Source organism: Pongo abelii, chromosome 18, assembly GCF_028885655.2.
Source record: "Pongo abelii isolate AG06213 chromosome 18, NHGRI_mPonAbe1-v2.0_pri, whole genome shotgun sequence".
In the NCBI taxonomy this organism is placed as follows: domain Eukaryota; kingdom Metazoa; phylum Chordata; class Mammalia; order Primates; family Hominidae; genus Pongo; species Pongo abelii.
This window is the reverse complement of record NC_072003.2, coordinates 17048724-17076223: the sequence shown is the minus strand read 5'-3', so window position 1 is coordinate 17076223 and position 27500 is coordinate 17048724. Positions and strand designations below refer to the sequence as shown.

Below are 27500 nucleotides of genomic sequence, written 5' to 3'. Positions count from 1 at the left end.
CTTGACCACTATAGACTCAAACATCACCTTGTTTTTCCACTCATTCGACACACTTTTTTTTTAAATTATCTAATAGGTTGGCACTCATCATGAGCCCCTGTTCTCATTCTGCAGGTGGTGAAGCTCTCTATTGTCCTGACCCCACAGTTCCTGTCCCATGACCAGGGCCAGCTCACCAAGGAGCTGCAGCAGCACGTAAAGTCAGTGACATGCCCATGCCAGTACCTGAGGAAGGTGAGTGAGTGCAGACAGATGGTGCCTGGTGCCCTTGAACAGTCAGTGACATCCCCCATGCGAGTACCTGAGGAAGGTGAGTGAGTGCAGACAGGTGGGGCCTGGTGCCCTTGAGCACTTCCTGGGTCTCAGCTGCCACACGTCTCATAGCGGGCGTTGCTTGGGGAAGCTTACACAGTCACAGTACTGGCTTCTTCCTCTTTTTCCTTCCATACAAGTGGCTTAGGGATGGGATAGAGTAGTTGACTTATTTGGATAAAAACCACTATCTTCTGTCAGAAACTCAAAAGGAATCATTGCTGGCATGTTAGCCTAAAGAAAAACAACCAGACAAGTGCCCAGTGATACTTAAAAATGTTATTTATTATCTTGCCAAATTTAGGCTGGGCATGGTGGCTCATGCCTGTAATCCCAGCACTTTGGGAGGCTGAGGCAGGTGGATCACCTGAGGCCAGGAGTTCGAGACCAGCCTGACCAACATGGCAAAACCTCATCCCTACTAAAAATACAAAAATTAGCCGGGCATGGTGGTGTGAGCCTGTAGTCCCAGCTACTCAGGAGGCTGAGACAGGAGAATTGCTTAGACTCAGGAGGTGGAGGTTGTAGTGAGCCGAGTTCATGCCATCACACTCCAGACTGTGCGACAGAGCGAGACTCTGTCAAAAAAAAAAAAAAAAAAAAAAAATTATCCTGCAAAATTTGAAAAGGAAATCCAAATCAACAGCTTCTAAACTATTTTTTAACATGACTCATAATAAGAAATACATTCTGTATTTACATATATATGTTCTATATTTTTGAAGAAAAGAATTAACCAAATCATATTTATTTTACATGTAATACATATTTTTTATTTTCCTTCATTTGTTTTGAATGCTCTGTGCAATCTACAAAAAGTCCGATAGTAATAAATTATTCATTAAATTGAACATTATCTTGTCTTTTGAAATGATAATCTCAAAAATGATCTTTTATTTTTGAGATTTATATATATATGTATATATATACATATATACATATATATATATTTTTATTTGAGACAGAGTTTCACTCTCTCACCCAGGCTGGAGTGCAATGGCACAATCTTGGCTCACTGCAACCTCCATCTCCTGGGTTCAAGCAATTCTTCTGCTTCAGCCTCCGAGTAGCTGGGACTACAGATGTGTGCCACCACGCCCGGCTAATTTTTGTATTTTTAGTAGAGATGGGGTTTCACCATATTGGCCAGGCTGGTCTTAAACTCTGGACCTTGTGATCTGCCCGCCTCAGCGTCCCAAAGTGCTGGGACTATAGGTGTGAGCCACTGTGCCCGGTCCGAGATAAAATTATTTTAACAATATGCTATGAAGAGAAAAACACTGGCTATGAAAGAATATACATAGTTTTACCCTATCTGTTTAAAAATAAATATTGAAAAAATACATATGCAAGTAAGCTTACTGTTTTTTTGGTAATACTTTACTGCATTGTCTGAATATTGACAGTCAGTATGCATATGAAGCTACATGGCTAACATTGAGTACTCACTGTGTGTGCCAGGCCCTGGGTTCAATGCTCTACATGCATTTATATTTCGTTTAATTCTCTCTGCAACCTGAGATGGTATAGCCACCCCATTTTACAGAGTTGAAACTGAGGCTCAGAGAATGAAAGTTAAGCATGAGGTTGCAGTCAATAAGAGGCAGAGCTGGAACTGAAACCTACGTGTGTCTGACCACCAATTCATGTTCTGACGGCAGGCCAGTCTGCTTCACAGAGTGTGGAGTAGACGGTGCATGCCTGCTAGGATGGGCTAGGTATCACTGTAGGTAACAAACAGCCCCAAACAATGGAAATGTACAACACTGAAGGCTCTTTTCCTGCCCATGCTGCACGTCCTCCATGGCTCTCCTGTGCCCTGTGCCCCACATCCCCTCATCCTGCCACAAGAATAAAGGAGCAGCCTCCATATGGGAGCCGTCAGCTGCTCTAAGAGATGAAGGAGAGGGTGGCCAGTCTCAATGCCTCCCAACTCTTTTGTGTCGAGGTGACACGCTTCACTTCCACTCACATCTCCTGGGTCAGAGCAAATCCCATGTGTACATCCACTTTCAAGTGGCCCAGGAGAGAAGCTGAAATACTCGGTGGAGTATTTCATTAAGGCCGTCATATGGTGTCAGCCTGCATGGGAGACTGTGGAGGGGCAGAGGAGGAGAGTGGGGAATTGATGGGAAATGACAGCAGGACTAAGTCACCACGGATTTGCTTTATCGTCAACCAGGTGAAGTTTGTCCCAGAGCTGCACTAAATCATCACCAGCATGATTAAACGGGGTACACTTCAAAAAAGCAGTTTGGTCAGATGTAATCAGCAGTGAACTCAGAATCAACTGAGTGACATTGAGTCAGTAAATCTCTGACTGCCTCAGTTACCCCATATGATAGTTTTGAGGATGGGAACATTGAGAGAGTTGATTTGGAAGGATATCAAGAGTGAAAATTCTAACATTTTAGTTCCTTTAAGTTAAATCCAGGCACTATCTTTCCTGCAAGTCTCCTGTTCCTTTCAGATTGCACAGGTGAGAGTGCTCAGATTAGGGCTGGAGGTTGTAAACTATCGCTCCCACACCGACGGTGCCCCCGTCTCGTGCATGTATTCTGTGCATTTTCCTGTGCTAAACACTCTCCCAAAACATCGTGGGGCCTGATTCTTCCTCTTTGTTCCAGTGGCCCTGGGTGACTCAAGTGCCCATTCAATGACCAGGACACAGAAGTTTTAGAGAGATGCTCCATGAGGCCCCAGGTGGGAGCCTGTACCCTGCCAGAGCATGAGGCAAGGGACAGGGCATCGTCTGTTGGGGGAGTGGGGGGAGTGGGGGTAGTGGTCAGCCAGGCTTGGTGACTCTACTTGCTCACCAGAGGCTCCTACACCTGTCACCTCCGATGGATCCACTGCCTCTGTGCCTGCCTGTACTGCTGATGCTCCAGTGGCTAACTCAGCATCCCAGCCTAGGCCCAATGCCACTGAAGTTGGACCTGCCCCCTGGGGACCCAGGAGTCCTACCACTCAGCTGTCCCCAGGAGTGCCCAGACCCTCATTCTTATCCAGGACCCAGGAGCCCTACCCACTGTCCTTCCCTCGTCAGCCGTACATGATGATTTACTGCTGTTACCATCATCACTGCCCTTAGTGGCCAAGGGCCTTCCAAGGTGCCAGCTCTGCAACGAAAGATGCCCTTGGGAGATGACACTCAGGTACACGGGTGCTCAACAGATTGCTTCCTCCTATCCTCAGACAGTCTTTGCATGCATGCAGCCATTGGCACTCCCATTGCATGGAAGGAAACCAGCCCAGGGTCACACAGCTGGTCAGCAGCAACACAGCTGGTCTCAAATCTAAGGTGCCTGGCCATGCCTCCACGAGGGACTGGCCTGCAAGGGAGGTTGATCCTGGCTTTGGGGAGCCTTTCCTGGGCTGCACGAATAACCCCCACTGTTTGAGGCCCCAAACTCTGCTCACATCTTCCTTTCCCTGTCTCTGCTTGGGCTCTAATGAAGGTGACTCTAGCAACCCTTCATGGACATTATAGTACTCTCTGCCATTCACTTTTGGTCTAATCTGACTTCAACCCCCACTTACTTGGTCTCTCCTTTTACAACCAACACAACCGAAATCTAGGGCTTCTTTTTTTCTTTTCTTTTCTTTTTTTTTTTTTTTTTAAGACAGAGTCTCATTCCATTCTGTCACCCAGGCTGGAGTGCAATGGTACGATCTCGGCTCACTGCAACCTCCGCCTCCCGGGTTCAAGGGATTGTCCTGCCTCAGCCGCCTGAGTAGCTGGGATTACAGGCATGTGCCACCATGCCTGACTAATTTTTGTATTTTTAGTAGAGACGGGGTTTCACCATGTTGGTCAGGCTGGTCTCGAGCTCCTGACCTTGTGATCCGCCTGCCTCAGCCTCCCAAAGTGCTGGGATTACATGCATGAGCCACCACGCCCAGCCAAATCTAGGGCTGGAGCATGGCTGCAGCATACAAATAGAATTGAATTCCATAGTTTTGTTAACCCTGTTTTTTGTTTGTTTTATTTGTTGTTGTTGCTGTTTTTGAGACACTCTCGCTCTGTCGCCTAGGCTGGAGTGCAGTGGTGCAATCTCCGCTCACTGCAACCTCTGCCTCCGAGGTTCAAACTATTCTCCTGCCTCAGCTTCTCAAGTAGGTGGGACTACAGGCGCCCACCACCACACCCGGCTAATTTTTGTATTTTATTAGAGACGTGGTTTCACCATATTGGCCAGGCTGGTCTGGAAATCCTGACCTTGTGATTGGCCCACCTCAGCCTCCCAAAGTGCTGGGATTACAGGCATGAGCCACAACACCCAGCCCCTGTTTGTTTTGTTTTGTTTTGCTTGTTTCTTAGGGTTGTTTTTCTATTTATGGTAAAGGCCTTGGCTTTCCATTTGTAGCATCAATAGAATATTTCCTGCTTACAATAACCTTATGTCATAGTAAATGGTAAAGGGATTTAAAGCAGTGGTTTTCAGCTGCCAGAGGCCTGAGTGAGTTTGGGCACACTCTGTGTGATCGGGCAGAAGAAGGCCTTTGGGAAGTTTAGCTGAGGACAGGGCCTGCAAAGGTGATGGATAGTGGGGGTCTGTCCTGGTCACCAGGCCCTGGGTCCTGCCCACCTGCTTGGTGCTCCCCACCCATCACTCATGATGCTGCCAAGCCCTCTGGGTATTGTGGCCAAATACCCTAGGAGAGAAGCTGATGAACTTTGTTTCTTGAAATGCAGATTTCTTGGACATCCCTGAAAGGTCAATCATGAAAGTCAACTTGGTTTTCTCCCCCTCATTTGGGTTCAGAATTTAAAGTCCATGCACACAGGCAGTAAGATGATATAGATAAGTGACATCATCACTCTGTTTCAGATGTTAACATGTCTAGGTGGGTTAGGGGTGATGTGAGATCACACAACCTTGTGCCACAAAGTGGAATTCCCAGGCCAGAAGGAGACATTTTCTTGCCATGTTATGATCTTATCATTGAGTTTAAAGGCAATCTTGTTTCATTTTGGATTCTTTCTTATGTTTATATCTTATAAGGGCACTTTGAATTTCCAAGCAAATAATAATTTGGAGTTAGCTTTTAATCATTGACTTCTAGCACAGTTATATGATCAGAAACATGCTGTGTGATTTGATTGCTCTAAAATATATTGAGATTTGCTGGAACAAAATAAGTCAGGTTAATTTTTGTAAATGTACCATGCATGCTTAAAATGAGTGTATCTACAACATTTGTCCCTGAGATACAGGTTGATGGCCTGATGGCTACGTGGATGTGATGGAGATGGTTTACTATTGGGACCTTCCGCATCCTGCTGATGTTTTGTTGCTTAGGATATGAATGGCTGAGCGGGGGCTGTAAAACCTAGCACTCTGCTTGGGTATGAGGTTCTTGCTGCCGTCCTGCCATCATTTGTTTTTTATGTTTTGTCGCCAAGAGTGACCTTGAGGAATCCTGGGAGCTCAGGAAGGAAGGAGTGCCCAGAAGCAGGGACAGGGAGCTGGCTGGGGAGGACCAGAAATCAGGTTTGTGAAGGTTCCAGAGAGGACGTGTCCTTGGGAGGAGCATGGGGGGCTGAGATGGGGGAGGGGGCATTGGAACGGCGGGGCGCGCACGGACCGTCCATTGTGAGGCGGCACCACCGGCATCAGGGATTGGTGGAGAGGGAGTATAAAATCCCAGGGTTGCTAAGAGAGGGCCCAGACCGAAGAAGGTTTGGCGGTTTGGTGGAAAGCAGAACCTTGGTCTCCATCTAACTGCTCCTAAGCCTCACGCTCCCTTGCCCTGCGCGTCCTGTTGCTTCCCTGATTGAACTTCTCCGTGACCTGTAGCTAAACCTTCCACCAGCGCTTGAGAACTTAATTTGAACCGGATCCTTTCCCAGACCCCTTTCTCCTCCTCCTCCTCCTCCTCTTCCACCTCCAGGTGCCCAACAGCCCCCTTCTCCTCCTTTCCCTTCCCTTCCCTCCCCTCCCCTCCCCCTTCCCTCCACCTCCCCGTCCCTGTCCCCTTCCGTCCCCCCGCCCTAAGCCACCCCCGCCTCTGTCTTGGCCACCTCAGGGCGCCCTGAGAGGACCAGGACATGCCGGTGTGGTGGCTGCTCTTTTGGCTCCTCCTGCTGGGATTTATCAGCCATCACCCCACCTATGTGAGTAGACGCTGGACCCACGGGGTTTCTTCCTTGTTCCTGGGCTGTGTCACGCGGCGTGAAATTACACAGCTCAGGCCTGTAATCCCAGCACTTTAGGGGGCCGAGGTGGGCAGATCACTTGAGTCCAGGAGTTGAAGACTAGCCAGGGCATCATAGCGAAACCCCATCTCTACAAAAAATTCCAAAAAAGATTAGTCGGGCCTGGTGGTTCGTGCCTGTTATCCCAGTTACCAGAGAGGCTGAGGTGGAAGGATCGCTTGGGCCTAAGAGCTGGAAGTTGCAGTTAGCCGAGATGGCCCCACTTCACTCTTGTCTCGAAAAAACAAAATGGACCAAAAGAAACTGAAATATCATTTGATTTGTGTCATCTGGTTTGACGACTTTTTTTTTTTTTTTTTTTTTTTTTTTTTTTTAAGACAGAGTCTCACTCTGTCGCCCAGGCTGGAGTGCAGTGGCAAGATCTCGGCTCACTGCAACCTCCGCCTCCAGGGTTCAAGCAATTGTCCTGCCTCAGCCTCCTGAGTAGCTGGGATTACAAGCGCAGACCACCACGCCTGGCTAATTTTTGTATTTTTAGTATAGACGGGGTTTCACCATGTTCGCCAGGATAGTCTCCATTTCTCGACCTCGTGATTCACCTGCCTCAGTCTCCCAAAGTGCTGGGATTACAGGCGTGAGCCACCGCGCCCGGCCAAAATATATAACCTTAAGTGTAAGTTTACTAACTTTGGAAAGTACGTACACCAGCATAACCCAACCCCCGTTCAAGATCTACATTATTTTATTTTTATTATTTTTATTTTTATTTTCTTCTTATTATTTTTTTGAGACAGGGTTTCTCCCTTGTTGCCCAGGCTGGGGTGCAATGGCACAATATCCCTTGTTGCCCATTGGGGTGCAGTGGCACAATATCAGCTGACCGCAACCTCTGCTTCCCAGGTTCGAGCAATTCTCCTGCCTCACCCTCCCGAGTGGCTGGGATTACAGCCATGTGCCACCACACCCAGTTAATTTTGTATTTTTAGTAGAGATAGGGTTTCTCCATGTTTGACCTTGAGGAACCCTGGGAGCTCAGGAAGGAAGGAGTGCCCAGAAGCAGGGACAGGGAGCTGGTTGGGGAGGACCAGAAATCAGGTTTGTGAAGGTTCCAGAGAGGACCTGTCCTTGGGAGGAGCTTGGGGGTTGAGATGGGGGAGGGGGCATTGGAATGGCGGGGCGCTCGTCCAATGGCGGGGCGCTCATGGGATGTCCATTGTGAGGCCGCACCACCGGCCCCAGGGATTGGTGGAGAGGGAGTATAAAAATCCCAGGGTTGCTAAGCGACGGCCCAGCCCGAAGAAGGTTTGGTGGAAAGCAGAACCGGTCTCCATCTAACTGCTCCTAAGCCTCACGCTCCCTTGCCCTGCACGTCCTGTTGCTTCCCTGATTGACCTTCTCCATGACCTGTAACTAAACCTTCCACCAGCGCTTGAGAACTTAATTTGAACCGGATCCTTTCCCAGACCCCTTTCTTCTCCTCCTCCTCCTCCTCCTCCTCCTCCTCCTCCTCTTCCACCTCCAGGTGCCCAACAGCCCCCTTCTCCTCCTTTCCCTTCCCTTCCCTCCCCTCCCCCTTCCCTCCGCCTCCCCGTCCCTTCCCCTTCCCTCCCCTCGCCCTAAGCCACCCCCGCCTCTGTCCTGGCCCCCTCAGGGCTCCCTGAGAGGACCAGGACATGCCGGTGTGGTGGCTGCTCTTTTGGCTCCTCCTGCTGGGATTTATCAGCCATCACCCCACCTATGTGAGTAGACGCTGGACCCGCGGGGTTTCTTCCTTGTTCCCGGGCTGTGTCACGCAGCCTGAAATTACACAGCTCAGGCCCGTAATCCCAGCACTTTAGGGGGCTGAGGTGGGCAGATCACTTGAGTCCAGGAGTTGAAGACTAGCCAGGGCATCATAGCGAAACCCCATCTCTACAAAAAATTCCAAAAAAGATTAGTCGGGCCTGGTGGTGCGTACCTGTTATCCCAGTTACCGGAGAGGCTGAGGTGGAAGGATCGCTTGGGCCTAAGAGCTGGAAGTTGCAGTTAGCCGAGATGGCCCCGCTGCACTCTTGTCTCAAAAAAACAAAATAGACCAAAACAACGTGAAATATCATTTGATTTGTGCCATCTGGTTTGACGCCTTTTTTTTTTTTTTTGACAGAGTCTCACTCTGTCGCCCAGGCTGGAGTGCAGTGGCAAGATCTCGGCTCACTGCAACCTCCGCTTCTGGGGTTCAAGCAATTGTCCTGCCTCAGCCTCCTGAGTAGCTGGGATTACAAGCGCAGACCACCACGCCTGGCTAATTTTTGTATTTTTAGTATAGACGGGGTTTCACCATGTTCGCCAGGATAGTCTCCATCTCTCGACCTCGTGATCCGCCTGCCTCAGCCTCCCAAAGTGCTGGGATTACAGGCGTGAGCCACCGCACCCGGCCAAAATATATAACCTTAAGTGTAAGTTTACTAACTTTGGAAAGTACGTACACCAGCATAACCCAACCCCCGTTCCAAGATCTACATTATTTTTATTATTTTTATTTTTTTATTATTTTTTTTTGAGACAGAGTTTCTCCCTTGTTGCCCAGGCTGGAGTGGAATGGCACAATATTCCTTGTTGCCCATTGGAGTGCAGTGGCACAGTATCAGGTCACTGCAACCTCTGCTTCCCAGGTTCGAGCAATTCTCCTGCCTCAGCCTCCCGAGTGGCTGGGATTACAGCCGTGTGCCACCACACCCAGCTAATTTTGTATTTCTAGTAGAGATAGGGTTTCTCCATGTTGATCAGGCTGGTTTTGAACTCCCGACCTCAGGTGATCCGCCTGTCTCGGCCTCCCAAAGCGTTGGGATTACAAGCGTAAACCATCGTGCCCAGCCAAGATCTAACTATTACGTCACCCCAGAAAGTGAACTCTCACTGTTCCCAGCCAGTCTCTTTCTTATCATGGGTTAGCTTGCTTATTGTGGAATTTCGCGTATACAGATGCATGCCATGCCATAGGTACTCTTTTGTGTCTGCCTTATTCTGCTCAACACCATGTTTCTGAATCATTACCATTGTTGTATGGTTCTCTAACTCCATCATTTGCATTTCAGACTCAGCATATGCTGAGTTCACCCTGTTGAAGGGCTATCTCTGTTTAATTCACCATCTTGAAAGAAACATTTAAAATTGAGATGTTTTCAAAAATATATAGTTAAATCCTGAGGAATCGATGTAGAAATGCTATCACAAGCTGTCTGAACTTACTCAGGGGAAGTCTTCGTCTTCACTCACATAAGAGTCTAATGGAATGAATATGAACAATCTTAGAGAAATCCCACACTCTTCATGCCATTTGCATGATCTCCACCTTGGTCATTTTTTTTTTTTTTTTTTTTGGAGACGGAGTCTCACTCTGTCACCCAGGCTGAGTGCAGTGGTGCAATCTGGGCTCACTGCAACCTCTGCCTCCCCGGTTCAAGTGATTCGTCTGCCTCAGCCTCCCGAGTAGCTGGAACTATAGGCGCGTGCCACCAGGCCCTGCTAATTTTTTGTATTTTTAGTAGAGATGGGGTTTCACCATGTTAGCTAGGATGGTCTCAGTCTCCTGATCTTGTGATCCACCCACCTCGGCTTCCCAAATTGCTGGGATTACAAGCATGAGCCACCGCGCCTGGCCCACCTTGTTAATTTTTAAGCACTAAAATTTGATACTTATTTGTGAATGAAGTAATCCCTTCATTGTATTTTTTTTTTTTTACTTATGCTGAGCTTTAAATTACAAAGATTCACATAATCCAAGAGAGAAGTATTATTTAGAGGGATTCTTTTATCATGTGATATATAATAAATGCATCCAATGTTACACGTCAATTTAAAAAACAAGTAAATAACTTTAAAGAAAAGATAACTACTGGCCAGGCGCGGTGGCTCACACCTGTATTCCCAGCACTTTGGGAGGCCGAGGCAGGTACATCATGAGGTCAGGAGTTGGAGACCAGCCTGGCCAACATGGTGAAACCCTGTCTCTACTAAAAATACAAAAATTAGCCGAGCACGGTGGCAGGCACCTGTAATCCCAGTTACTCAGTAGGCTGAGGCAGGAGAATCGCTTGAACCCGGGAGGCGGAGGTTGCAGTGACCTGAGATCATGCCACTGCAATCTAGCCTGGGTAACAGAGCAAGACTTTGTCTCAAAACAGAAAAGAAAAGATAAGATAATTACTTTATACTTAGCTTGTCTTACCCATGAGTGATGGGCTGCATGTGGCCCAGGACAGTTTTGAATGCAGTTCAACACAAATTTGTAAACTTTCTTAAAAGATTATGAGATTTTGGCCAGGCGCAGTGGCTCTTGCCTCTAATCCCAGCATTTTGGGAGGCTGAGGTGGGCAGATTACCTGAGGTCAGGAGTTTGAGACCACCCTGGCCAACATGGCAAAACCCCATGTCCACAAAAAATACAAAAATTTGCTGAGTGCACTGTCAGGCACCTGTACTCCCAGCTACTCAGGAGGCTGAGGCAGGAGAATCACTTGAACCTGAGAGGCAGAGGTTGCAATGAGCCGAGAGCACTCCACTGCACTCCAGCCTGGGTGACAGAGTGAGACCCCGTCTCAAAAACAAACAACAAGCAAAAAACAAAAGCCAAAAAATGGCCGGGCACGGTGGCTCACACCTGTAATCCCAGCACTTTGGGAGGCCGAGGCAGGCAGATCGCCTGCAGGAGTTCGAGACCAGCCTGGCCAACATGGTGAAACCTCATCTCTACTAAAAATACAAAAATTAGTCAGGCATGGTGGCAGAGACCTGTAATCTCAGCTACTCGGGAGGCTGAGGGAGGAGAATGGCTTGAGCCCAGGAGCTGGAGGTTGCAGTGAGCCAGGATTGCACCACTGCATTCCAGCCTGGACGACTGAGCGGAGCGGAACACTGTCTCCAAAAAAAAAAAAAACGAGCTTTTTTTAGATCATCAGCTATTGTTAGTGTTAGTGTATGTTATGTGTGGCTCAGGACAACTTTGCTTCTTTTAATATAGCCAGGGAAGCCAAAAGATTGGATATCCCTGCTTTATACCAAGAGAGACGACACCCCACATTTGCAATGCCTAAAAACACTACCAGCCATCTGAAAAACATGAGACTTCTAACTTCTGTTCTTTTTTGTAGCAGTGGAATCCCACGGTGATGTCTGAGGGATGTGGTTACCTTTTGGAGGAGGTTGACGGTTTCTAAGGATGAGTCTTTCTGAGTGAAATATTGTCAGTGTCATTGACCTTTTCATTATTTCAACTATTATTATTCCAGGTTATCAATTCTCTGCCTGATGATTTTCATCCTGGGACTGACTTTTGTGGAATTCCTTGGATAGTTATCATTATTGTGTTTCTGGGAATTTCTACACTTGCCATTTTCCTCTGGAAAACTAGACTTTGTGTGAGTATACTAACTTTCTGTAGAGGTATACTTGTAATCACAAATAAGAATAAATTATTTAAAACAATTCACGTTTCTGGACTTCATTATGAATATGTGGTTTTACCCAAAAAATCAGGGAAATGATTTATTAGCATAAGAATTATGAAAATATCTGCCATTTACATTATGAAAATTAAATAGGTTGGTGTTTGTTTAATAAAATGTCAACAGAGCTTTTGGTCAAAAATAACTTTTTTTAACCTTAGTGTTATTTATCAGAAATGGAGTATGAGGTTTCATCACTTAAATAGGAAATTCTTTCTAAACTCTTCTGCTTTATAGTTTTAGCATATGGGTGGAAGGAAAGCTTCCAGTCTCCTCTCTGAAGATTCACTGCAGAAATGAGCTGACAACAGACAGCTTAACAGGAGAAGAAAAACAGAACAGGCATAAACATGGGAACCAGCTGAAAAATGAGACTGCTAGAAGGGCCGGATGGTTGATGCTTAAAGAGCACCCTCTTCTGAGGGGAGAGGGAGATAGATGGAGATGTAGGCCATTTAGAGGGGCAGCAAATGATTTTTAGGGGAAATGGAAGAGCTCAAGGAACAAACAATTGGCCTGAGACAAAGTTCCTCTGAGGTCATAGGGATGAGGTGACAAACTGCCAGAAGGTGAAGGGCAGAACTGCACTGCGTCTCATGATGCAGAGAAAGCCCCAGAGAATCTCTTAGAACTGCCCTCCAGAGAATCAATGAAAAATGTGTCTGGGCAGGGTAATTTTGAATGACATCATTCAAAGTGCATGCTCCCAGTTGCAACTGGAGAGAGATCAGTATGTCAAAAGTCTGTACTTGGTAAGAATTTGGCTGCTAAGTTGTGCCATAATTTGTCTTTTGAGCCTTTTTTCCATTGGGTAAGTTGAGCTCTACATTTTCTCTTGCCATTCATGGCAGTAAAAATGTGGTTATCTGGGGGCTGAACCTCCTTCTGAACAATGATCCAAGATAAAAGTACTAATACCACAATGCTTTTTTATATTCAAGGGAAGAGGAAGTATGATTCAGTTTTACCACCTAGATAATTACACGTCATTTGGCACTGCCTTTCAAGATATGTAGAAAACAGAAAATATATGAGTTATGAAGATATCGAGGCACATTTAACATTCTCTATGCCACTTAGTCCTGAAGAGAGAATTTTCGGTATAAATTGGAGGAAGTTTTTTTTTTTTCCCCCCAGCCCCGAGACGAGTCTCCCTGTGTTGCCCAGGCTGGAGTATAATGGTGTGATCTTGGCTCACTGCAACCTCCACCTCCTGGCTTCAAGCGATTCCCCTGCCTCAGCCTCTCAAGTAGCTGGGATTACAGGTGCCCACCACCATGCCCAGCTAATTTTTGTATTTTTAGTAGAGTCGGGGTTTTACCATGTTGGCCAGGCTACTCTCAAAACCCGACCTCAAATGATCCGCCCGCCTCAGCCTCCCAAAGTGCTGGGATTACAAGTGTGAGCCACCACGTGAGCCAGGGGAAGTTTTTAAATTTACCGCTTTTTAAAAATTCCATTGAGGAAAGTTCAGTTGAGCTGTTGGACTTGGACAACTTCACACCTTCTCATCTTTGTCCTTATCATCTAGTCATCTATACCACTACCTCCTAAGCAGGGATATCATGGGTGCCATGAAGCATTCATACATGATGGCATTTCCTTGCTTCTCATTTCTTCATGTGTTTGACATTCCTCCTAGCTCCAAACTGGGCCAGCTACCTTTCCTATGAAATCTAGCAGTAGCTGTGGGATAGATGTGGTTGCTCTTTCATCTTTTTAGATTACTCGTGCTTCTCTCAAAATCCTAGTACATGTTTTGTTTTTTATCCTATGTGCAGAAATCAGAAAAGAACAAATTCTGCAAAGAATTTGAAAGATATTATTTCAGGCCAGGTGTGGTGGCTCATGCCTGTAATCCCAGCACTTTGGGAGGCTGAGGCAGGTGGATCACTTGAGGTCAGGAGTTCAAGACCAGATGGGCCAACATGGTACAACCCCATCTCTACTAAAAAGACAAAAATTAGCCAGGCATGATAGCGGGCACCCGTAATCCCAGCTACTTGGGAGGCTGAGGCACAAGAATCGCTTGAATCTGGGAGGTGGAGGTTGCCGTGAGCCAAGGTAGCACCACTGCACTTCAGCATGGGTGAGAGTGACACTCCATCTCAAAAAAAAAAAAAAAAAAAAGTTATTTCAATAACTACCTCAGGAGATTCATAGGTATCTGACCCATTTCTGGGATGGGATTTGCATTGCATTTTAGCTATGATGAGAACAAATATTTAATATCTTAGAAGATTAAAAGCATACTGTGATAATATGGAAATCTTGGTGGGAATTCAGTCGTTAGTGAGAATGTTTTGCATTAGGTTCAAACCAGCCTCAATGAAGCTGATGTGAGGGAAGGGAAAGTGGACTCTGAGTAGAGCAGGGATAGAAGGAAGATGCTCCAGTGCAGACCAGGAAGGAGCAGGGGGTGAAATGTTACAAACTCTAGAACTCGGAGAGCTGAAGGTAATTACTTCCTTTTCAAGTTGTGAAACATGTTAACCTGTGGTAAAATACTTATAACATGTTAATTACCATCTAACCGTGTTGAAGTGTACAGTTCAGTTGTGTGAAGTATATTCATGTCTTTTTTTTTTTTTTTTTTTTTTTTTTTTGAGACGGAGTCTCTGTCACCAGGCTGGAGTGCAGTGGTGTGATCTCGGCTCACTGCAACCTCTGCCTCCCAGGTTCAAGCAGTTCTCCTGCCTCAGCCTCCCTAGTAGCTGGGACTACAGGCGTGCGCCACCATGCTCAGCTAATTTTTGCATTTTTAGTAGAGACGGGGTTTCACCATGTTGGCCAGGATGGTCTCCGTCTCTTGACCTTGTGATTCACCTGCCTCGGCCTCCCAAAGTGCTGGGATTACAGGCGTGAGCTACCGCACCTCGCCTATTTTTTTTTTTTTTTTTTTTTTAGACAGAGTTTCAATCTTGTTGCCCAGGTTGGAGTGCAATGGCACAATCTCAGCTCACTACAACATTTTCCTCCTGGGTTCAAGTGATTCTCCTGCCTCAGCCTCCCGAGTAGTTGGGATTACAGGCATGCACCACCTCCCGGTGATCTTGGCTCACTGCAACTTCCGCCTCCCGGCTTCAAATGGTTCTTTGCCTCAGCCTCCCGAGTAGCTCGGATTACGGGTGCCCACAGCCATGCCCGGCTAATTTTTGTATTTTTAGTAGAGACGGGGTTTCACCATCTTGGCCAGCTGGTCTTGAACTCCTGACCCCGTGACCCACCCGCCTCGGCCTCCCAAAGTGCTGGGATTATAGGCATGAGCCAGCGTGCCCAGCCATCATTCTTAAATTATTATTTCCTAGGTGTCTTTCCTCAAGACTGTCTTAAAGTCACAAAATGTACATGACGGATCCAAGGATGTACAGCGGAAAGCCTGGAGGTCCAATAGCCGTAGCCGGGAAGGTATGGCTCTGTTGGAGTCCCCATAGTGTGGAAATGAGTTTGCCCTGGAAAGGGAAAGAACAGCTTCTTGCCCTCAGGTTTCTCACCTTCTCCTCTCCTCACCCTCACCAAGGGCCAAGGTCCATTTGTATGCACACAAAGAAAAGGATTTCTTCCTTTCCAGGAATTAAATTTGGTCGGGAAGACCTCTTTACTTCATGGAGACATATGGAAGCCAAAGTTCGAGCTGAAGTCCGTAAGGTGACAGGGAAGGTCAACAGTCATTACAAAATCAATGGACAGAGGAAGACTGCCGAGGAAGAGTAAGATGTGCCTTGACACAAATACTGTTGTTATGAACCATGTGCCAATCAAAGTAGACAACTGTAAAGTCCTTGAGAATATTTTCTACAATATTTGTGGCAAATTCAGTGGGTTCAAAATTGAGTTTGTCCTTTCTGCTTGATTAGTTTAATCCGCATAATTCCTTTCCTTTCCTACATTCTTTTTTGTAATTTTTTCGGGGGAAGAGGAGGTGCTAGTACTGGCATTGGTTTTCCTTTCTCTTTTTTTTTCCTGAGATGGAGCTTTGCTCTCGTTGCCCAGGCTGTAGTGCAATGGCAGAATCTCGACTCACTGCCTTTTGGGTTCAAGCAATTCTCCTGCCTCAGCCTCCCAAGTAGCTGGGATTACAGGTGCCCACCACCATGCCCAGCTAATTTTTGTATTTTTACTAGAGATGGTGTTTCGCCATGTTGTCCAGGCTGATCTCGAACTTCTGACCTCAGGTGATCCACCCGCCTCAGCCTCCCAAAGTGCTGGATTAGAGGTGTGAGCCACCATACCCAGCCTTTTTTTTTTTTTTTTTTTTAAATTTTGAGATAGAGTCTCACTCTGTCGCCAGGCTGGAGTGCTATGGCCCAATATTGGCTCACTGCAACCTCTGCCTCCCAGGTTGAAGCAATTCTGCCTCAGCCTCCCGAGTAGCTTGGATTACAGGTGTGTGCCACCACAGTCAGCCAATTTTTTTTTTTTTTGAGACAGAGTCTCACTCTGTCACCCAGGCTAGAGTGCAGTGGTGTGATCTTGGCTCACTGCAACCTCCGCCTCCCAGGTTCAAGCGATTCTTATCCCTCAGCCTCTTGAGTAGCTGGGACTACAGGCATATGCCACCATGCCCGGATAATTTTTGTATTTTTAGTAGAGGTGGGGTTTCACCATATTGGCCAGGCTGGTCTAGAACTCCTGACATCATGATCTGCACACCTTGGCCTCCCAATGTGCTGGGATTACAGGCGTGAGCCACTGTGCCCAGCCCAATTTTTGTATTTTTAGTAAAGACCGGGGTTCACCATGTTGGCCAGGCTAGTCTTGAACTCCTGACCTCAGGTGATCCACCTGCGTCTGCCTCCCAGCGTGAGCCACTGCTCCCAGCCTGGATTGTTGAATTCAATGCTTGGCTCACCTCCAGATTCATTTTCAGTCTTTCACGTTTTGGTCGTATTACGTTGTATTTTGCTGCCATATGACTGATCTTTTTTTGTTAAATGTGAGATACTTGTTAAAAAATATTTAGCAATGAATTGAGGCCGAGTAGCATGTTATCTTGTTGCAGAAGAGATGGGAGTCTACTTCTGGGGGATGGTCAGGGGTCCTCCATACAGGCTGCAATTGAGGTCGTCAGTGCAGGCTTAGTCCCTACAAAGGCCAGGGTATTTCCTATCCACCTCTGTTCTGATGTGTGACTCTTCTGGGTCTCAACCAGAGCCAGTGGACTTCAGTACGGGTCGCTTTCATTGGCAGACCCTCAATCCACTTGTTTTTCATCTAATCGCATGCATGTATACAAAAGCTGCTCTGCTTCTTTGCATCTCAGTAGTCCCTTCTGGAATTCAGCAATGAAACTCAGGGAAATGGGTTCCAAATGCAAGGCTGACTTTCGTCCTGGGTTTCCTTCTTCTCCATCTTGACCTCATGTCTGTTTACTGCCATGTTAACAATTTGATGTATTCAATCATGGGTTTTATATTCTGTTTGGTGTCCCCCATCATTCTCATCGGAGATCGGAAGCTTCAGATGCACTTATGTCAACTCAAGATTAGAATGCTTCCTTAGCTTCCTTCCAGAATCAGGTTTTGTGTTTGTAGTTCCCAAGTGCACAGCAGGAGTAGTGAGGTCCTCACTGGCTTCTCATTTGCATTAATCTGTGAGCTCATTTAGCGTGGGGACAGGACCCTGCTCCCATTGCATTCTCAGCACCTCACCACACACTCCTTGTTTGAGGCCACTCCAGACAGCATGTGCTGAAGGATGCCCTGTGGTCAGAAACAAGTTCATTAACTTTCTCTTTGAAGTGTTTTTGTCCCTGTTTCCTAGCATTCTGGGAATTTTACACATCCTTCTTATAAAACCAAGTATCAGGTGAGGTCCTTAGGATCAGGAGCATGAATCAAGTGGTGTGAGGGCAACACAGCAAACTTACCTTTTTAGGCCATTTCCTTTTTCTGCCCTCACTCTCTGTGAACTGAACCTTGTTAAAGTCAGTCAACACCAGGGTGGAGGGTTTGCAGTTGTCATCTATTTTCAGGACATAACACCCTGACTTAGGAGCCATTCCGATCATTTCTAATTCAATAGATGCGCCCAGCATTCAGATTGCCTTTTCTCTCAACCAGGATCTTTAAAGTCGATGACAAGAGTTCCAGTCCTGAATCATGGCAAAGTGCAGTAGTGAACTGCAGGGTTAATGACACCATATTCTGGAAGGATCTCTCTATGGCTGATGGTCTCAGTTCCGGCATCAGCCTCTGACTGAGAATCAGGTCTCCCACAGGAGGAGGCAGATGAGGAGCAATCCTCTGCTTCCGATGGAGTTAGTTGTGATGAGGTGGTGAGGTCTGGTTTTTCACACTGAACTAAAATGAGCTTTCGCTGTGTCAAGCACAAGACTGACCCCAGAGACACACATAGTGCACCTCATAGAAGCTTTTAATAGTCTTTATATTTACTAAAGAATAGGACTAACTACAGAACTATGAAGATGAGCTGGAAATGACAGGTGACTTGCCAGCAGGCCAGAGTGTGATATTTCTTTGTCCCTCAATGAGAGGTGTCAATTCTCCCTTTGGTTGTGAGAATCAGTTGGTTCATTTATGGGAAGGTTGCAGGGGGGATCTTTGAATCACAGCCTTCAGATGCCAGAAGGGCAGAGGGAATCCCACACGGGCTGGTGGATCATGTGTGTGCATTTCCCTCCCTTCTAATCTCAGGAAACAAAACATGAAAGAATGTGAGCAAGCAGAAAATGAGAGGCAGCTATCAGAGGCAGAGGAGAATGGGAAATTGGATATGAAAGAAATACACACCCAACTGTGAGTTGAGAAACTGAACCCCACCCTCTTAGGAAACCCCCATTGGAATGTTGTTTTTAACCTTTGTACGATGTTTAGACCCAGTAAATGCAGAAATAGAAACAAATGGTCAGAAGACATATCCAGAGAGAGAGAGAGAGAGAGAGAGAGTTGACAAAACAGAAAACAAAGTACCTTAAGATTTACCAGTGACCAAAAGATGTGAAGTAGCAAAACGTCTCCTGACCCCGTTGCCAGCTAGACTGTGTGGAAACTCGGTTACCAGCTATTCTAGGGGTGGAGTGAGTTGTTGTCATCCTTAGGAAAGTGTGTTGTTGTAGGATCAACCACATCCTTCAAAAGGACTATGCCTGTTTATAAGCCCAGCTGTTTCTGCCCTGTGAAACACGGAAAGGATATTAATACAAAGAGAATAGAGCTTTATGATAAAAAATGCTCAATGAAGGATGAATTAGGGATATACTGAGAATGGGGAAGGAAATTGTCAACTCAGAAGTCAGCAGGCAATAAGCAAAAGAGGAGGAATCAATATAGCAACAGTTTGGATCAGACTGTACTGTTTTTGTTTTTGTTTTTGTTATTTTTTCTGAGGTGGAGTCTCACTCTGTCACCCAGCCTGGAGTGCAATGACGTGATCTTGGCTCACTGTAACCTCCGCCTCCCAGGTTCAAGTGATTCCCCTGCCTCAGCCTCCCGAGTAGCTGGGATTACAGGTGCCTGCCACCACGCCCGGCTAATTCTTTGTATTTTTAGTAGAGATGGGGTTTCACCGTATTAGCCAGGATGTTCTCAATCTCCTGACCTCGTGATCCACCCGCCTCGGCCTCCCAGAGTGCTGGGATTACAGGCGTCAGCCACCGCGACCGGCTCAGACTGTACTCTTACAGCCATCTGAAATACGTTTTCTAGGTATAGATAGATTGTGTAAGGGTACAGTTGTGAGGATAACAGAAACATGGCAGATTATTTAAAGTCATCCTGAAAGTGGTGCTTTATCTGATGAAAGTGATTGTAATCCATAGGCAACCGTTTCAACGCACGCAAGAGTTGCAGCGGCGGGCAGAGGACTACTACAGATGCAAAGTAAGGAGCTTCCTCCCCGCAGTTGCAGGATAGTTCAGTGCTGATGCAGATGATGCCACGGCCCTTAGACTCTCTCAACATTCAATTTCTCATGTGTTGGCTTTTTCAGATCGCCCCTTCTGCAAGAAAGCCTCTTGCCAACTCAGGAAGTTTGTTTGTTTTCCTTGCTTTTGGACATAGTCTGCCAGGTCAGGACATGGATGTATTTTTCTCCCCACACCTCTGTGCTCAAGCCTTGCAAAGGTGGATGGCAGAGAGGAAGGCTGCCTACAAGCGGCACAGGTAGGTCATTGTGATGGACATTTTAAAGGATGTTTTTGTTTTGAGATACAGCTTTGAGCATCTAGTAAAGAACTTGGTGTTTTAATTCTTCAAGTCAATTCTTTCTATGTCTTCTAGGTGTGAAATGAGGCAAAAGCAGAGAGTGCCAGAGAGACACATGAGTCAGGAGCCAGTCCAGGGACTACCGGGCCTAGAGAACCCTTTCTGGAGGGGTAGGAGCTTGCTGTGAAGGCAGCCGCTTAATTGGTGCTGCACAATCCACACACCTTGCTTCTCCTTTTGGGGATGAGGGCTCGGGTGGGGTGATTGTTATGTTTCCTGGAAACAATTCCAAGCACTTATAAAGAGAACAGTTGTCTCGCTGGGTGGCAGGAACCTATTTTCCTCAGGTGCCCGAGCTGAATGGCTCTTGGCTAGTCCCCTGTGAATGGTGGAGCTCAGGCCTCTCCACTGACTGTGGACGTTGCCCCACCCTGATGTCTTGGTTACTTTTAACTGAGGAGATGAGCCTAGAAGGCGGGTGGGCCAGCTCGCCTTTCCACCTTCACTCAGTGTGAAGGATTTATTTTTCTTTCACTTGAGAAAACAACAATAGCACTTTAGAATGGGAGCCACATGTGCTGATGAGAGCACAGATTTTCTGGCCGTGTCTTCATGGATCAGTATTGTAGCTTGAGATCTGCTTTAAGAAAAGAAGCATTTATTTACACTTTTTGGAACTTCCTTCATTCTTTTTAAGTTGTTTATTGTCAACTATATAACTCCATTAGTAAGTTAGATTTCTATGTAATCCTACTCCTCTAACATTTGAAGTGTAACCCTAAAACTTTCCAGTTAATTTCTGTAGCTCTTACCTTTTCTCATGACTGTTCATCTCTTTATGTCCATTTCTGTTCATAAGTATTGATAATACCTGGCCAGGTATGAAAGTTAGATTAACTATGAATCCACAGAATTTTAAATGTCCCTATGGCTTGAAGAAGAGGAGCAGTGCTGTTCCTGTCCAGGGTTTATTGATATTCTTCCAACCATGGCTGTTCCTATTTTAATTTTGAGTCTGTGCTCACATGATGAGTGATTTCCTCTGATATGTACTGATTTAGAGCTCATTTCCAGCTGGTTAGAGCCTGACCTGTTCACAGCCTGTTGAGAGTTAAGAATACCCCTGGACCAGGGCTCTGTGGTATCTTCCTCAAGGACGAGGGTCCAGAGGGCTCCAGAGTCCTCTGAGGCATGTGGTCAATAAACCCTGTGCCTCTGGTAAGGGACCTGTGTGGCAGAGAGTGAGATGGCATCGGAGGGTGTGGAGGGTTTCTTATTCTGCACAGAACATGCAAGCCAGATTTAGCCCCATTCCCTTCTCTGGCCCTTAGCAGATTCAGGACCTCATTGGGTTCCCATGAGGAACAGCAGCGGCGTCCCAGCTGAAAACACAGAGAAGACAAAGGTAAATGCTGGGGACGTTTTCACTCTTCCTATATCAGGACGCTTTGGTCTTTTCCGACAATGCCCTCTCCTGGCCTGGCCTCTGCTCTGTAGGTTCTGTGGTGCCTTTTCTGTCTCGACTTCTTGAGAAGCAAAATCTTCTCCATGAGCTTTCAGGCTTCTCCGTTCCCAGCTGATCATCGTTGGTGGCACCTCCAGAATCCATAAAAGCTCAGGGACCGAGGGCTGACGGGCTTTTACTGTTCTGTTTCCAGAAATAACACGAGGAGGCACCACTGACCTCCAGTACTGTAGGTCTCATGGCGCGGTGAACTCTGACTGATCCACCTTACCCAAGATGTTGTGGGGTCTCATTTCCGAAATATGTGGGATTTTCTTTTGCTGTGATTTTGTTTGCATTCTGCCGTAATGTAGGTGATTAACGTTTGAAATATCTGCTGTATTCCCAGAAGTGAAAATAGTGAAAACGCATTAATCTAACATTAATTTGTGCTTTGTGCAATTTTGAATGCTCTTTGACAAGGCCAATTCCATAGTTCGTCACAGTCCCATCCCTGTTGGTAACCATGTTGTGCAAAAACACCTTCATACCCACACAGTGGGGCCCCTGATCTAATATTCTAAGTGTCAGAGGTTCCATATTTGTAATAGCAAATAGGCCCTGACTGTAAATTAGTGAAGAGTGAATGTAACTTATTACCTACAGGGACAATTCCAAATGAAGGCCTTAAATGATGCTCAGCTAAGCTGATTCTTGTGTGGCCTCTGTACCTTCAAAAGCTGCCGAGTCCTATGATTACACATGATGGGACTTGTACACTTGAAGTGAAACACAGTTTTAAAACTTGCTTTCTTTAGAATTCCCACCTCATTTTTCCATGGGGTATTCTTTATGTCGTAGTGCACTTACAATTTGGTATTACCTGGGAGTGAAAAGAAATATTACAGCCATGTCTAACTGACTTCTTGAGATAAGATTGTTCTGTCAGAAATCCCTCTCCCAGTTCCCCTGAAGCTCTTCAGGAATCCACATCTCTCCAGAGCTCTTTGTTCTCATGGGTGGCACCTCCAGAGTGAAGAAGATCCTTTGTCCAGAAGGGAAACAGAGGGGAAATGAGAGGGTCCCGCAGGCAGAGCTGGAATCAACTTCCACTCTGCCTCTTGCAAGCTGTGTGACCCTGGGCACAATTTCTCCTTCCTCTGGAAACCTCTGTTTTCTTCGATTTGGAGCAGGGTGGTCACACTGACCTTGCAGAGTTCTGAGAATCAGAGACAGAACATAAAAGGCCTGGAAAACATTCTCCAAAAAGAAGCTGCAACATGTGTGGACAATGGGCTTTTCATGCCTCTCTTACTCTCTGTTGACCTGGTGCAAGAAACGTGCTCTGGTGCTGGCTGTGAGGGAGGAAAGAGGATAGACATAGACACTCCTGTGTCTCAAACATGCTTCTTTATTACCCTGTTATGACTCTGTCTTCCCTGGGGCAGGACCCCAGCCTGCCTCCATTTGCAAACAGACACAGTGGCATGTGGAGACAACAGTGTGTCCCAGTGACTTTTCTTTACTCCCCAGCTGTGGGCAGTACTCAGTGGAAGGGTGATATTATGACACTGATACTGCTATTTTGAAACCTGGAGGAGGGAAAGGTGCAAAAATCTATCACCAGCAACAGAAGGTGCAGCCTGTGTTGGTGGCGGTAATTTTGTCCATCAAATGAATATGTGTGAAAACATTTCCTCCTTCGGCCCTACAGGTCAGGATGGCGGCAGTGGAGCACCATCATTCCTCAGGGTTGCCCTACTGGCCCTACCTCATGGCTGAAACTTTAAGAAAAAGGATGGGCCACAAGCCAACTCCTCCACCTCAGTGTGATCTGAGAGGTCAACCACATCCATCAGTTAAAGGGTGTCTGAGACTGCTGACTCTTTCTCGACTACAGTGTCTACTAGGACCTCAACCACATTCAACAACTGATGATTTTCTGAGAAGAGAGACACCTCAAGACGAGTGTGCCCTGGGACCTGAACCACTTCCTCGAGCTGATGATTTTCCGAGACTCAAGACACCTCCCGAGGGTCTTTTCATACCAATTTCCCCTTTTCCAGTTGATGATTCTCTGAGCCTGAAGACACCTCCCGAGTGTCTTCTGGTACCCCTTCCACCTTCTCCAGTTGATGATTTTCTGAGACCACAAACACCTCCCGTCCAGTGTCACCTGAGACCTGTACCATTTCATCAAGCTGATGATATCAGGAGACTCAAGAAACCTCCTGACTGTTTTTTCACACCCCTTCCACCTTCTCCAGTTGATGATTCTCTGAGCCTGAAGACACCTCCCGAGTGTCTTGTGGTACCTCTTCCACCTTCTGCAGTTGATGATTTTCTCACACCAAAAACACCTCAACTACAGTGTCACCTGAGACCTGTACCATTTCATCGAGCTGATGATATTAGGAGACTCAAGAAACCTCCTGACTGTTTTTTCACACCCCTTCCACCTTCTCCAGTTGATGATTCTCTGAGGCTGCAGACACCTCCTGAGTGTCTTCTGGTACCCCTTACACCTTCTCCAGTTGATGATTTTCTCACACCACAGGCACCTCCCATCGAGCGTCGCCTGGGACCTGTAGCATTTCCTCGAGCTGATGATTTTAGGAGACCCAAGGAACCTCCCGAGTGCTTTTTCGCACCCCTTCCACGTTCTCCAGTTGATGATTCTGTGAGCCTGAAGACACCTCCCAAGTGTCTTCTGGTATGCCTTCCACCTTCTCCAGTTGATGATTTTCTCACACCACAGGCACCTCCCATCGAGCATCGTCGCCTGGGACCTGTAGCATTTCCTCAAGCTGATGATTTTAGGAGACCCAAGGAACCTCCCGACTGTTTTTTCACACCACTTCCACCTTCTGCAGTTGATGATTCTCTGAGCCTCAAGACACCTCCCGAGTGTCTTCTGGTACCCCTTCCACCTTCTCCAGTTGATGATTTTCTGAGACCACAAACACCTCCCGTCCAGTGTCACCTGAGACCTGTACCATTTCATCGAGCTGATGATATCCGGAGACTCAAGAAACCTCCTGACTGTTTTTTTGCACCCCTTCCTCCTTCTCCAGTTGATGATTCTCTGAGCCTGAAGACACCTCCCGAGTGTCTTCTGGTACCCCTTCCACCTTCTCCAGTTGATGATTTTCTCACACCACAGGCACCTCCCATCAAGCGTCATCACCTGGGACCTGTAGCATTTCCTCGAGCTGATGATTTTAGGAGACCCAAGGAACCTCCCAACTGTTTTTTCTTATCACTTCCACCTTCTCCAGTTGATGATTCTCTGAGCCTGAAGACACCTCCCGAGTGTCTTCTGCTACCCCTTCCACCTTCTCCAGTTGATGATTTTCTCACATCAGAGGAACCTCCCATCAAGCGTTGTCGCCTGGGACCTGTAGCATTTCCTCGAGGTGATGATATCAGGAGACTCAAGAAACCTCCTGACTTTTTTTTTGCACCCCTTGCACCTTCTCCAGTTGATGATTCTCTGAGCCTGAAGACACCTCCTGAGTGTCTTCTGGTACCCCTTCCACCTTCTCCAGTTGATGATTTTCTCACACCACCAGCACCTCCCATCAAGCGTCATCACCTGGGACCTGTAGCATTTCCTCAAGCTGAGGATTTTAGGAGACCCAAGGAACCTCCCAACTGTTTTTTCTTACCCCTTCCACCTTCTCCAGTTGATGATTTTCTCACATCAGAGGAACCTCCCATCAAGCGTTGTCGCCTGGGACCTGTAGCATTTCCTCGAGGTGATGATATCAGGAGACTCAAGAAACCTCCTGACTTTTTTTTTGCACCCCTTGCACCTTCTCCAGTTGATGATTCTCTGAGCCTGAAGACACCTCCCGAGTGTCTTCTGGTACCCCTTCCACCTTCTCCAGTTGATGATTTTCTCACACCACCAGCACCTCCCATCAAGCGTCATCATCTGGGACCTGTAGCATTTCCTCGAGCTGAGGATTTTAGGAGACCCAAGGAACCTCCCGACTGTTTTTTCTTACCCCTTCCACCTTCTCCAGTTGATGATTTTCTCACATCAGAGGAACCTCCCATCAAGCGTTGTCGCCTGGGACCTGTAGCATTTCCTCGAGCTGATGATATCAGGAGACTCAAGAAACCTCCTGACTGTTTTTTCGCACCCCTTCCACCTTCTCCAGTTGATGATTCTCTGAGCCTGAAGCCACCTCACGAGTGTCTTCTGGTACCCCTTCCACCTTCTCCAGTTGATGATTTTCTCACACCACCGGCACCTCCCATCAAGCGTCGTCACCTGGGACCTGTAGCATTTCCTCAAGCTGATGATTTTAGGAGACCCAAGGAACCTCCCGACTGTTTTTTCTTACCCCTTCCACCTTCTCCAGTTGACGATTTTCTCACATCACAGGAACCTCCCATCAAGCGTTGTCGCCTGGGACCTGTAGCATTTCCTCGAGCTGATGATATCAGGAGACTCAAGAAACCTCCTGACTGTTTTTCTGCACCCCTTCCACCTTCTCCAGTTGATGATTCTCTGAGCCTGAAGAAACCTCCCAAGTGTCTTATGGTACCTCTTCCACCTTCTGCAGTTGATGATTTTCTCACACCAAAAACACCTCAACTACAGTGTCACCTGAGACCTGTACCATTTCATCGAGGTGATGATATTAGGAGACTCAAGAAACCTCCTGACTGTTTTTTTGCACCCCTTCCACCTTCTCCAGTTGATGATTCTCTGAGCCTGAAGACACCTCCCGAGTGTCTTCTGGTACCCCTTCCACCTTCTCCAGTTGATGATTTTCTCACACCACAGGCACCTCCCATCGAGCGTCACCTGGGACCTGTAGCATTTCCTCGAGCTGATGATTTTAGGAGACCCAAGGAACCTCCCGAGTGTTTTTTTGCACCCCTTCCACCTTCTCCAGTTGATGATTCTGTGAGCCTGAAGACACCTCCCGAGTGTCTTCTGGTACCTGTTCCACCTTCTCCAGTTGATGATTTTCTGAGACCACAAACACCTCCCGTCCAGTGTCACCTGAGACCTGTACCATTTCATCGAGCTGATGATATCAGGAGAGTCAAGAAACCTCCTGACTGTTTTGACCGTTTTTTGTTTTGTTTGCTTTTGTGTTTGTTTTTTGTTTTATTTTTATTGTGTTGGAGGAAGGCGTCTGTTATGTTGTTGATTCTATTTATTCATCATTTTTGCAACACATAAATTCATTTAAGTATTGATTGTGCACCTATCATATGATAAGCATTTTTTCATCATTCCCCCACTTCCAGAACCCTAAGCTTTTCTCACTGTTAGAACTGCTAGTTTATTTGTATTTCAGTCACTTTGACTATAAACTCCTTGAGTGTAGGTGCTTAGATTTTTTTCACTGCTTAGCCCCCAATGCCTGTATAGAGTAAGCTCTTTTTTTTTTTTTTTTTTTTGTACCAAATGCCCAATGGCCAATTTATTCTGTTTCAATAACAACTAGGCATCATTTTCAAAGGGCCATATACTGACAACAGACTGCCCAGAAATTATCTCCCTATGTAGGAAAACTACAGAAGACAAGTTCTTAGACTTTTAATGCCCATTACAGTAGCCATTAATGACAGGTGACTACCGAGCCTTGAAATGCGATAGTCCAAATTTAGATGTGCTATAAGCTTAAATTACACACCACATGTCAAAGCCATAAGACCAAAAACTGTAAAAGAGTCTAGTAATTTTATATTTATTATATATTGAAATGATATTTGGTATTTTAGATATATTGAGTTAAATAAAAGTTAAATTCACCTGTTTGGTTTTTTATTTTTAAAATGTGAATTCCAGAAATTTTTTTTTTTTATGAAGTATTTATTGGTGATTCTTGGGTGTTTCTCGGAGAGGGGGATGTGGCAGGGTCATAGGATAACAGTGGAGAGAAGGTCAGGAGATAAACACATGAACAAAG

General features: G+C 46.4%; 3 protein-coding genes across 6 annotated transcripts in view; all 3 read left to right on the top strand.

Annotated features, from left to right (window-relative positions):
* The window catches only part of LOC100449883 (protein N-terminal asparagine amidohydrolase), a 34570-nt gene extending 33638 nt beyond the window's left edge, over nt 1–932 (top strand). For 2 of the 3 annotated variants that reach the window (XR_010137822.1, XM_063717600.1), the window contains one exon: nt 115–932. Coding sequence is in view for 2 of the 3 variants with exons in the window: in XM_063717600.1 (XP_063573670.1) it covers nt 115–121 (7 nt within the window). In the remaining variant the exon portion in view is untranslated. The remainder of the gene's footprint in view (nt 1–114) is intronic. The other variant, XM_063717601.1, reaches the window with a different exon arrangement.
* LOC129050700 (uncharacterized) lies at nt 126–27342 on the top strand. 2 transcript variants are annotated; one of them, XM_063717599.1, is made up of 12 exons: nt 126–234; nt 2940–3015; nt 3322–3467; nt 5720–5807; nt 11740–11868; nt 15264–15363; nt 15527–15665; nt 18612–18713; nt 19736–19796; nt 19906–20078; nt 20196–20290; nt 21455–27342. In XM_063717599.1, exons 2-12 carry the CDS (start codon nt 3004–3006, stop codon nt 21649–21651), a joined length of 1242 nt encoding a protein of 413 aa, XP_063573669.1. In that variant the 5' UTR covers nt 126–234; nt 2940–3003; the 3' UTR covers nt 21652–27342. The 2 variants fall into 2 exon arrangements, with proteins under 2 accessions (XP_063573669.1, XP_063573668.1); XM_063717598.1 differs by having other exon boundaries at nt 21452–27342.
* On the top strand, nt 23285–27342 carry LOC129050699 (nuclear pore complex-interacting protein family member B13-like). The gene has a single exon (XM_054533496.1). It carries the CDS (start codon nt 23285–23287, stop codon nt 26765–26767), a length of 3483 nt encoding a protein of 1160 aa, XP_054389471.1. The 3' UTR covers nt 26768–27342.
* Nucleotides 27343–27500: the final 158 nt, after the last annotated feature.